Consider the following 9,846-nt stretch of genomic DNA (forward strand, 5'->3'; position numbering starts at 1 on the left):
GGTGTGGGGGGGTGGGGTGGGGGGTGGTGGTAGGGGAATGAATTGGGAGATTGGGATTGACATGTAGACACTGATGTGTGTAAAATAGACAACTAATAAAAACCTGCTGTATAAAAAATAAAATAAAATTCAAAAAAAAAAAAATCTGAATGATCATGCTGAATGAGAGGCCTGACTCGGGTGACAGAGCAGGGCAGTGCTTGAACTATTGCAAAATTAAGAAATGAGGAGAAAGTAATTCACTAATATGTGACTAATGCACACTCAGCCTCTGCACCGGATATCTGCAATTGATTTGTTAGTTACAATTGGCTAAGAGCTGTTTTACCTAGAGTATTTCCTTCCTTGTAATTTAAAATTAAACCTTCAGCCAAGGCAAGTAACTTTAATTTGAAAGAATTTCAGACTCTACTCCTGAGACTCTAATTTCTCTCTGCGACTTTCTGGCTGCATAGTCATTGTGCATCAGAACTGCCGAGGTCAGCTCGCGAAAGCGATTTATTTTCTTAACAATTTTGAGTATATTATTTAGAGCATTTAAACTGCTTTTAGGGAAATTACTGACAAGTGTATATAAACCCAGACCCAGGTCACTGTAAAGAACAGAAAGAGGAAGAAGAAAAACACCCTTGTTCGACATCCAAAAATCATAATTATGGTCATAAATAATCATGTGCTACTCTAATAAATTATGGGATGTTAAGCCAATATAACTTGTACAAGATTATTTAAAACATTTCCTGAATTTAAAAAAAATTAATCATATGGTTCTTTCTGTAACATCTTGGGTTTGAACTGATTTATTTGATGATATACCAATGATGAGAAGAAAACAGGAATATTTAAGGAATTAATGATAGAGTGCCATGAGAACTCTGCCAGCCACTTAAAAAAAGAAGCCAAAATATTAGCGGTATAAAATATGTTTATATACGTTCAGAATTTTAATGAGATTCCTTTGATATGTTATAAATTAATTGCCAAATTGATCTGTGTTTAAGCAGATCACACAGGTATTAAAAATAATTTAGGTAATATGTATAGGTGCAGATTTAAAAGTTCGTATTTAGGAATTTTAGTAAAAATGTATTCCTCAGCTCGAATTGGTAAAATCCTTAGAGATTATTCTATTTGTATCCACTGACAAACAAAAGTTAAGAAATTTTATGGTTAGCTGAGAAAAGCTGTGGTATTTTTTCTATAGATTTCCGCCCCCCCCCCCCACTTAGACTGTGGCTGGATGATTCTCATGTCTACACTGTAATTTCCAGCTTATCCTAAATATAGATGCTGGATTTGAGCCATCCTAATTAAACTGTGAAGTTCTTTTGTAGTGAGCACTGATGCTTCTGAAACCAATTTCAAGTCTTACCCAAGCAGTGTATGTCACCTTCCTGGCTTTCTTTCACTTTATGAACTTATCTAGAAAGGATAAATTGCAAATAATATTTTAGCGGCAAATTTGTACCTTTTTCCATCCCGGCTGTATTTTATTTTAAAAATATCATTATAAACTTTCTTCTGTGCTGTAGAGATTGAATTCCTTTTTTCAAAAGTTTCCCGCCCTAATGCAACGCCTCTCTTTCTACACAAAGTTTACGTCTTTATATAATAAGTGGAGAAAGCAAGCTAAAACCGTTCTGCCTAAGGGTACCTAGAAAAACAAGTTTGGTACCCTTCTGTTGTTACACAAAATTCATGTCTTTTCTTGGCACACAGCTGTTAGAGATAATGGGATTTTCACGAAGGGAATAGAAGGTGAGAATCAAACTTTCAGCGCAAACCGACTCACAGAGTAACGCAGAAGGCTGCGGTACAGACACTGGGGTGCTGGCTCAGGAGTGGCTGTGGTTTGAAAACCTTGCTGGAAGCCGGCCCCCAGCCCCCCTGGAGCTGCACCCAGGAACTGTTTGGAGCTGGATAGTTCACGCCCTGGGTTAGTCTCCATCTACCTTGGAGAGCTGCAGGCTTTGAGCTGGGATTGTGGGAGACCAAGTTTGCTCTGACTACAGCCCGGAGCAGGGAATACAAGAGGCAGTAACAGTTCCATAAGAAAATTGCAAAGCCATTTTTAATGAAACCCAAAACCCTATATCTGTTGGAGGTGCAGTTTGAGAGTAATTTTAAGTGGACTCTGATTGGTCCTTTGACTTCAACTTCCAGAACGTAATTTTACTAGAACTCTTCCTGATGGTTGTGAGGTATTGGTAGCGGTGGTTTTGCTCTTTAAATTGCCTTTGAAAGACAGAAACACGTGAAATAGTGTGTTTGCCCCAGGGCTTACGGGGTCAAAGAGCAAAAAAGCAAGCACTCTGTGAGCTAAAGTTGGCCTCAAAGTGTTTCTCAACCCTAGCTACATATTAGAATAGTATCTCAGGGCTACTGAAATAGACAGAACCTAGTCCCACCCCTACACCAACTAAATCTGTTTCTTTGTGGGGCGGGGGCAATGCATGAGTATATTTTAAAAGCTTCCCCGGTGATTCTAACTTTCGAACCCAGGGTTCTGATCAGAGTGGGGTTTCCGGATCTGGATGTCATCAGCAGCCCAGGGAGTGTCCTGTGCATTGCCTGAAGAGTTGTCAAAGTCTAAAAATTCGTTTTAATATGCTTTATTTAAAACAAAGTTATAATTTTAGATAGCTATCTTAGAAGGAAGAGCAAGCAGGAAGGATGCAATGAGAGGTAAAATAAATAAATTCCACAGAAGTATGGTCCCAGGTTTAGTTTTCTCTGTGTTGGTCTAAGTTAGGAAGAACCAGAATAAAGGAAAATGGGGGTTAAAATATAGAAATCATGACAAATTTGATATGCAGCATTTCTTTTCTCAATTGATCTGGTACTCGGCAGAAATGTTATATTTTAGCTATGAGATTATATACCATTATCATAGTGTCAAGTGAACGTCATGAATATCACTGAAGAAATGGCCCATCCTTGAGCTGAGGTTCTAGCATACAGTTACACTTTGAAAAGGAAGAAGATTTTTCCAGTTCTAATTCAGCTTAAAGCAGTGGTTCTCAGACTTGCCTGCAAGAGAATCATCTGTAAGCCTTGTTAAAACAGATTGCTGGGTCCCATTCGCTGGGTTTCTGACTTATTTGCTCTGAAGTGGGACCTGAGAATTTACATTTCTAGCAGTTTCACAAATGATGCTGCTCTGGGGCCCATGCTTTGAGAACCACTGGTCTAAAGCATTAGAAAAGCATTTCACAAGTTCATTTTACATAATGTATGTACTGCCCTAGGTTCTCTAGAAACAGAGCCTGAGGCTAAAGCTTATATGCTAATAGTTTACCGGGGTGTAGGGTCCCTGGGAAGCTGGCATGAGGGAGACAAAAACAGGAAGCAGGGAAGGAGGTAAGGCCCATGCGAGGTGTGTGCTGCGTTCGTTGCAGGCGGCCCTCACATTGTAACAAGCCAGCTCATTGCCTGGAGAGAGCAAGGAGGGGAATTTATCTACCAACTCTCTCTAGTCTTTCATCAACAACTGATTAATGCTGCCCCAGGGACGTTCCCCCCACTTCTGGGTCGTGTCATTTTCCTGACCCGGCGGCCACTGGAACATCCAGCCTCCATGGACATAAGCCTGCCAGAGGGCAGGCGTGGCAGCTGCCACCATGCACAGGCTCCTAGGTCCAGAGGCTCCCAGCACGAGTGACCAGTCCAAGATTCAGCTGTTGCTAGGGTGACTCCCGTCAGGGGAAAGCAAGAGCACCAACCCAGAGTAGCACGTAAATGGACACTAGTCAGTGATCAGTGCTCCTCAAATTATTTGCTGTGAAAGACACTCTTAAAAAGTTTCCATTGGTTCATGGGCTCCTGTCCTACTGAGTCCTGCTGTGCCAGGCTGGCATGTGCCCTGTGACGTGATTCAGTGTCTGAGCTCAGCAGCTCCCAGATACAGCCAAACGCCGTCCAAGCAGAGGAGACCCTGGTCACACAGCTGGAGGTCATGGCCACGCCAAATTGCTGTACAGGTCTCTGGATGCTTGCTCTCAACTTTCTTTCTGTCCCTTTCTCCCTGGGAACTGGTCGAAGGGTCTAGGAAAGGGTCTTTGAAGTCAGGTAAACTTGGTATATAAATTCTGTTTCTGCCATTTTCTGACTGTAATCCTAGGTAAGTCATTCATCACTATGAATCTTGGGGTTATGTATGTAAAAATAGGGACAAAAAAAAAGAATTACCTTCTTAAAGGGATGCTTAAATGGGTTGTCATACCGTAAACATGTGGCACCTAGAAGTTGTTCACAAATGTTAGTTCTGGCCCCGTTGCCTCTGAATGATCCAGCGAGCCTCCTGTTAATGTTTTAGTAATGAGCTAATCAACTATACTGTGGTTTGAGATTCAAGGGAGGGCAGAGATCCAAACAACTGATGCTGGTTTTTCGCCATCTTTTATCCAAAAGATAAGTAATGGTTGATAAGGGAGAAGCTGAGAGAGGGAGAGACTGGACATTGTTTTTGACAATATCTAGGGCCTAAGACAGCAAGGATCGTTATCTAGGACCTGTTAAAACAGGGTGAAACACCTCAGCTTAGGGTTGGAGTTCTAAGTGCTGCAGCTGAGGAGAACTACCTCTGTGAGGGTGGCACCTGAATCCCTAGAACTGGAGTGGATCTTGGAGTATGAGTGTCCCCACGTACCTGGCCAAGCAAACATCAGATATCTGTGAAGGCCTAGACTTATTTCTACATGTAATTTTGCAAAAATAATGCCTAGAAAATGGTACAAATTTGACTAATTGAGCTGATTGAAACTTATCTGATTGAGATATAAGACAGCCTGACATAAAACCAAAGAAAGAAAGCCAGATCAGGGGTCAGGATATTGGGGATATCAGTGACAGATGGACATTCTGGAATTTAAAAATATAACAACTGAAATTGAAAATTTAGTGGAGAGTTTTATGACTAGATTAGGCACAGCTAAAGAGAGAAGGAATAAATTGGGTGATAACTCACAAGAAAGCATTCAAATCGAAGCACAGAAAGACAAACTATTAGAAAAATCAGAAAAGAGGGTAAGAGGCATACAGTGAAGTTTTAATAAATGTTTAATTGGAATCCTACAGGTTTCCCAACACAGTCTTCCCTCTGGCCTCCTGTGAGTCCTGCCCCTCTAACCAACAAAATACATCCACACCCTTTCAAGGCCCACAAAAGTTTCATCCCATTCTAAACTCAACTCAAAGTTCTGAATGACATTATTTCAATCGGGTCCAGGTATGGATGAGGTGCCTCAGGTATAGTTCTTAGGTGCAACTCTGATAGAGAGCACATTTCTATCTGTAAATCTGTAAAACTAAGAAGAGAATTTATATGTCCCCCACATATACATACAGTGGTGGGACAGATATGGGATAATTGAGACATTCTTGTTCAAAATGGGAAAATCGGGGGCCAAAAAAAGAAGTCATTGGTCCATAGCAATTTTGAAATCTTGTTGGGAAAAATATTGGAAGTTTGTTGATTAGGTCTGAAGGCCTGGAAAAAAGTCTCCATGACTCTTGATTCCATCCTCAAAATCATCCTTCTTTTTCATGAAATGTAGCACTTGTTTGCAACTGAGTTTTCTTGACCTGCCTCCCGCCAACAGAATCTGGGGGGTCCAGATGGCTCTTTTCATTGTGTACTGATTCTGATTATTTCATTCCAGGTTGATCATATTTCTCCTAACAAAATTCTCTCAAAAACTTTGTGGGCCTCCCTAGAATCTCTGTGTGGTTCACTCCATTAAACAAAGCCATGCCTCCGGATCCCTTTCTAGTGAGAACTTAAGCTTTTCAGAGGTCCTCTTGTTCAATTGAGAGGATCTGTGAAGTACATCCTTACTTTTTTTTTTTTTTATACATATATTCCCATATCCCCTCCCTCTTGCATCTCTCTCCCACCCTCCCTCTCCCACCCCTCTAGGTGGTCACAAAGCACTGAGTTGATCTCCCTGTGCTATGCGGCTGCTTCCCACGAGCTATCTATTTTACATTTGGTAGTGTATATATGTCAATGCTAATCTCCCAATTCGTTGCTATGAACATGGGTATACAGATATCTCTTTGAGACCTTGCTTTCAATTTTGGGGGGTGTATACTCATAAGTGGAATTGCTGGATCGTATGATAATTCAAGTTTTAATTTTAATTTCCCTTTCTCTTCTTTGTTTGCACAGCTCCTGGGGTTCAGCTTTGGTCTTGGCCCCACCTCTGTGTGTGTAAGTCACCCCCAGGCATCTGTTCCCGCCCAGACAGGATGGGGTTAAAGCAGCCGCTGATTAGGGGGCTCTTGCTCATTCGGGCTGGGGGAAGGGAGGGGTATGGTAGTTATTGGAATGCAGGGCGAGCCTGCAGCGGCAGAGGCCAGCATGACACTGCACCAGCCTGAGGCGTGCCATGTGTTCTCCTAGGGAAGTTGTCCCTGGATCACGAGACCCTGGCAGTGGCGGGCTGCACAGGCTTCCTGGGGGGTGGGTGGTGGGGGGTGTGGATAGTGACCTGTGCTTGCAGACAGGATTCTTGGTGGCTGCAGCAACAGCATTAGTGTTTCATGCCCGTCTCTGGTGTCTGCGCCGATAGCCGCAGCTCAGGCCCGTCTCTGGAGCTCATTTAGGAGGTGCTCTGAATCCCCTCTCCTCGCACACCCCGAAACAATGGTCTCTTGCCTCTTCGGCAGGTCCAGCCTTTTTCCCGGACTCCCTCCCGGCTAGCTGTGGCACACTAGCCCCCTTCAGGCTGTGTTCACGCAGCCAACCCCAGCCCTCTCCCTGGGGTCTGACCTCTGAAGCCCGAGCCTCAGCTCCCCGCCCCCGCCCGCCCCGGCGGGTTGAGCAGACGAGCCTCTCGGGCTGGTGAGTGCCGGTCGGCACCGATCCTCTGTGCGGGAATCTCTCCGCTTTGCCCTCCGCACCCTGTGGCTGCGCTCTCCTCCGTGGCTCTGAATCTTCCCCCTCTCCGCCACCCGCAGTCTCCGCCTGCGAAGGGGCTTCTAGTGTGTGGAAGCCTTTCCTCCTTCACAGCTCCCTCCCAGAGGTCCAGGTCCTGTACCAATTCTTTTGTCTCTGTTTTTCCTTTTTTCTTTTGCCCTACCCAGGTACGTGGGGAGTTTCTTGCCTTTTGGGAGGTCTGAGGTCTTCTGCCAGCGTTCAGTAAGTTCTCTGTAGGAGTTGTTCCACATGTAGATGTATTTCTGATGTATCTGTGGGGAGGAAGGTGATCTCCGCGTCTTACTCCTCCACCGTCTTGAAGGTCCCCCCAGCCCTTACTTTTTAAAGGACCTTTTGTGTGACTGAGTAGTACTCTGGAGTATCAGCTTTGATCGTTCTGAACATTTAACAGAAGACTTTATACTCCCACCCTCAGCTTCCTCTCTAGACCGTATTTTGCTGAGAGTGCCCTGGATTTGACCTTTACTTGGAAGCCATTTCTCAACTTTGGAAATAACCATCTGTCATCTTGAGGGTCTGAGAACTTTCAAATCCAGCAAGTCCTGGCTCCTTTGTGATTAACAGTCCTTCCCACAATTTATGTCTCTCCTTTTGCATGTACTATAAGCAGCAAAAAGAAACCATTTGGTACCTTCAACAACTTGCTTGGAAATCTCCTTAGTTCATTTGACATATGTTCTACTTTCCATGTTACTGCAGGTGATAATGCTGCAAACCTTTCCCCCACCATATAACCAAGATCCCCCTTCCTCCAGTTTCCAAAAATATATTTGTCATTTCCTTGTAAGTCCTCACTCAGAGTCCTCAAAACCTAGAGTGCTACTAACAGTCTGTTCAAGGAAATTTATGCTTCTCTAACATTTCCTAAAAATGCTTCCAGCTTCCACCAACTGTCTTGTTCAAAGCTACTCTCACATTTTAAGGTATCTTTTCATGGTAACACCTCATTTCCAGGTACCAAAATATGTATTATTTAGCTATTGCTACATAATGTTACCCCAAAACTTAGTGTCTTAAATAAAAAAACGTATTATTTCATAGTTTCTGTGGGTCAAGGATTTAGGAGTGGCTATGCAGGATAGTTCTGGCTCAGGGAATCTCATGAGGCTGCAATCAAGATGTTTTCTGGGCCTGCAACCCTCCCAAGTCTGAACTGGGGCTACAGAATCCACTTCTTAGCTCACTTATGTGCCTGGCTTAGATCGGCTTCCAAGCTCACTTATGTAGCTGCTGGCAGGCCTCAAGTCCTTGCCATATGGGTCTCTGCATAGGCTGCCCGGGTGTTGTCATGATGTGGTGGCTGCTGATGTGTGTGAGAGAAAGAGAGAGAGAGAGAGAGAACCAGAGAATAGGAGAAGGTGGCCACCGTGGAAGCCATGGTCCTTTTGTAACTCAATCTCAGAAATGAAATTTCATCACATTTGCTGCATTCTATTCCAGGAAACAAGTCCTTAAATTCTCAAGGTGAGGGATTACATAAGGGTATGGATTCCAGGAGGTAGAGGTCCTAGAGAGCTATCCTCACATCTGCCCGCCACACTAGAGTACGCTGTAGTCACTAATGACCCCAAATAGCGTTAAGGATGCTTCTGGTTCTTCTCCATATCTTCATTATATGACTCAAGATAGCACAGTTGACTCTTATCTGAGACCCTATCTATTTTTTGGCAGAGGAGAAAGAGATTTCAGAGGTATCTCACGTCACTTCCACTTAGATTTTGTTGGGCAAAGCAAGTTTCATGGCTTAAGATTGATGTTAGGGTGTAAGGGTACAACTCTACTGCAGAGAGGAGCATCAGAAGAAGGGGTAGCACATGTTTGGGGCAATAACGCAGTCTTCCACAGCTAGCCGCAGGGATTTCAGGCGAGTGATATCAAGCAACATATATTTTGGACTACAGTGCATTTAAGCTAGAAAATAATAACAAAGTCTGAATAACCTATGTATGTATCAAAGCAAAAGAATCACAATTAAAATTCAATAATGAATAACAAAATTACTTTACATATCAAATTTGTGGAATACAGCTGAAGCCACACTTAGAAATTTATAGCAGTAAGTGCCTATGATAGAAAAGAAGATTTGAAAATACATGAACTGGACTTCCCTGGTGGCGCAGTGGTTAAGAATCCTCCTGCCAGTGCAGGGGGCACGGGTTCAAGCCGTGGTCTGGGAAGATCCCACATGCAGCGGAGCAATGAAGCCCGTGCTCCACAACTACTGAGCCTGAGCTCTAGAGCCCACGAGCCACAACTACTGAAGCCCGTGCGCCTAGAACCCATGCTCCACAACAAGAGAAGCCACTGCAATGAAAAGCCTGCGCACCACAACAAAGAGTGGCCCCTGCTCGCTGCAACTAGAGAAAGGCCGTGCGCAGCAATGAAGACCCAACACAGCCAAAAATAAATAAATAAACAAACAAATAAATAAATAACATTTTAAAAAAGAAAGAAAATACATAAACTTAACATTCAAGTCAAACATTTGAAAAATAATAACAAAGTAAACTCAAAGTGGGGGAGAGGAAAAAGCAGAAAATATAAAAAGGAAAACAAAAATAGGATAATTAATACTTAATTGAAATAGTAATAAATAATAAATAATTAATTGGAAAAGGGTTTGTAACTTTAATAACACCTATAAAATAGATGGCAGAGATAAGCAATATTTATTTGCTTAGCAACAACAGGAATGCCAAAGGATGCTTCAGTAAAGGTCCTATAGTCATCAAGATATCATGGCAGAGTATCGTAAGCAAATTATTATTATTTTTTTGCGGTGCGCGGGCCTCTCACTGTTGTGGCCTCTCCCGTTGCGGAGCACAGGCTCCGGACGCACAGGCTCAGCGGCCACGGCTCACGGGCCCAGCCGCTCCGCGGCACGTGGGATCCTCCCGGACCGGGGC

At 43.4% G+C, this 9,846-nt stretch overlaps 1 protein-coding gene across 2 annotated transcripts in view; it reads left to right on the forward strand.

The window, feature by feature from the left end:
- Nucleotides 1–9,846, forward strand: part of TMEM182 (transmembrane protein 182) — a 167,405-nt gene that overhangs the window by 78,469 nt on the left and 79,090 nt on the right. For both annotated transcript variants that reach the window (XM_055088986.1, XM_055088987.1), the window contains exons 5-6: nucleotides 6,170–6,211; nucleotides 7,087–7,141. In XM_055088986.1, coding sequence (XP_054944961.1) covers nucleotides 6,170–6,211; nucleotides 7,087–7,141 — 97 coding nt within the window. The remainder of the gene's footprint in view (nucleotides 1–6,169; nucleotides 6,212–7,086; nucleotides 7,142–9,846) is intronic.

This window comes from Physeter macrocephalus, chromosome 12 (assembly GCF_002837175.3).
Source record: "Physeter macrocephalus isolate SW-GA chromosome 12, ASM283717v5, whole genome shotgun sequence".
In the NCBI taxonomy this organism is placed as follows: Eukaryota; Metazoa; Chordata; class Mammalia; order Artiodactyla; family Physeteridae; genus Physeter; species Physeter macrocephalus.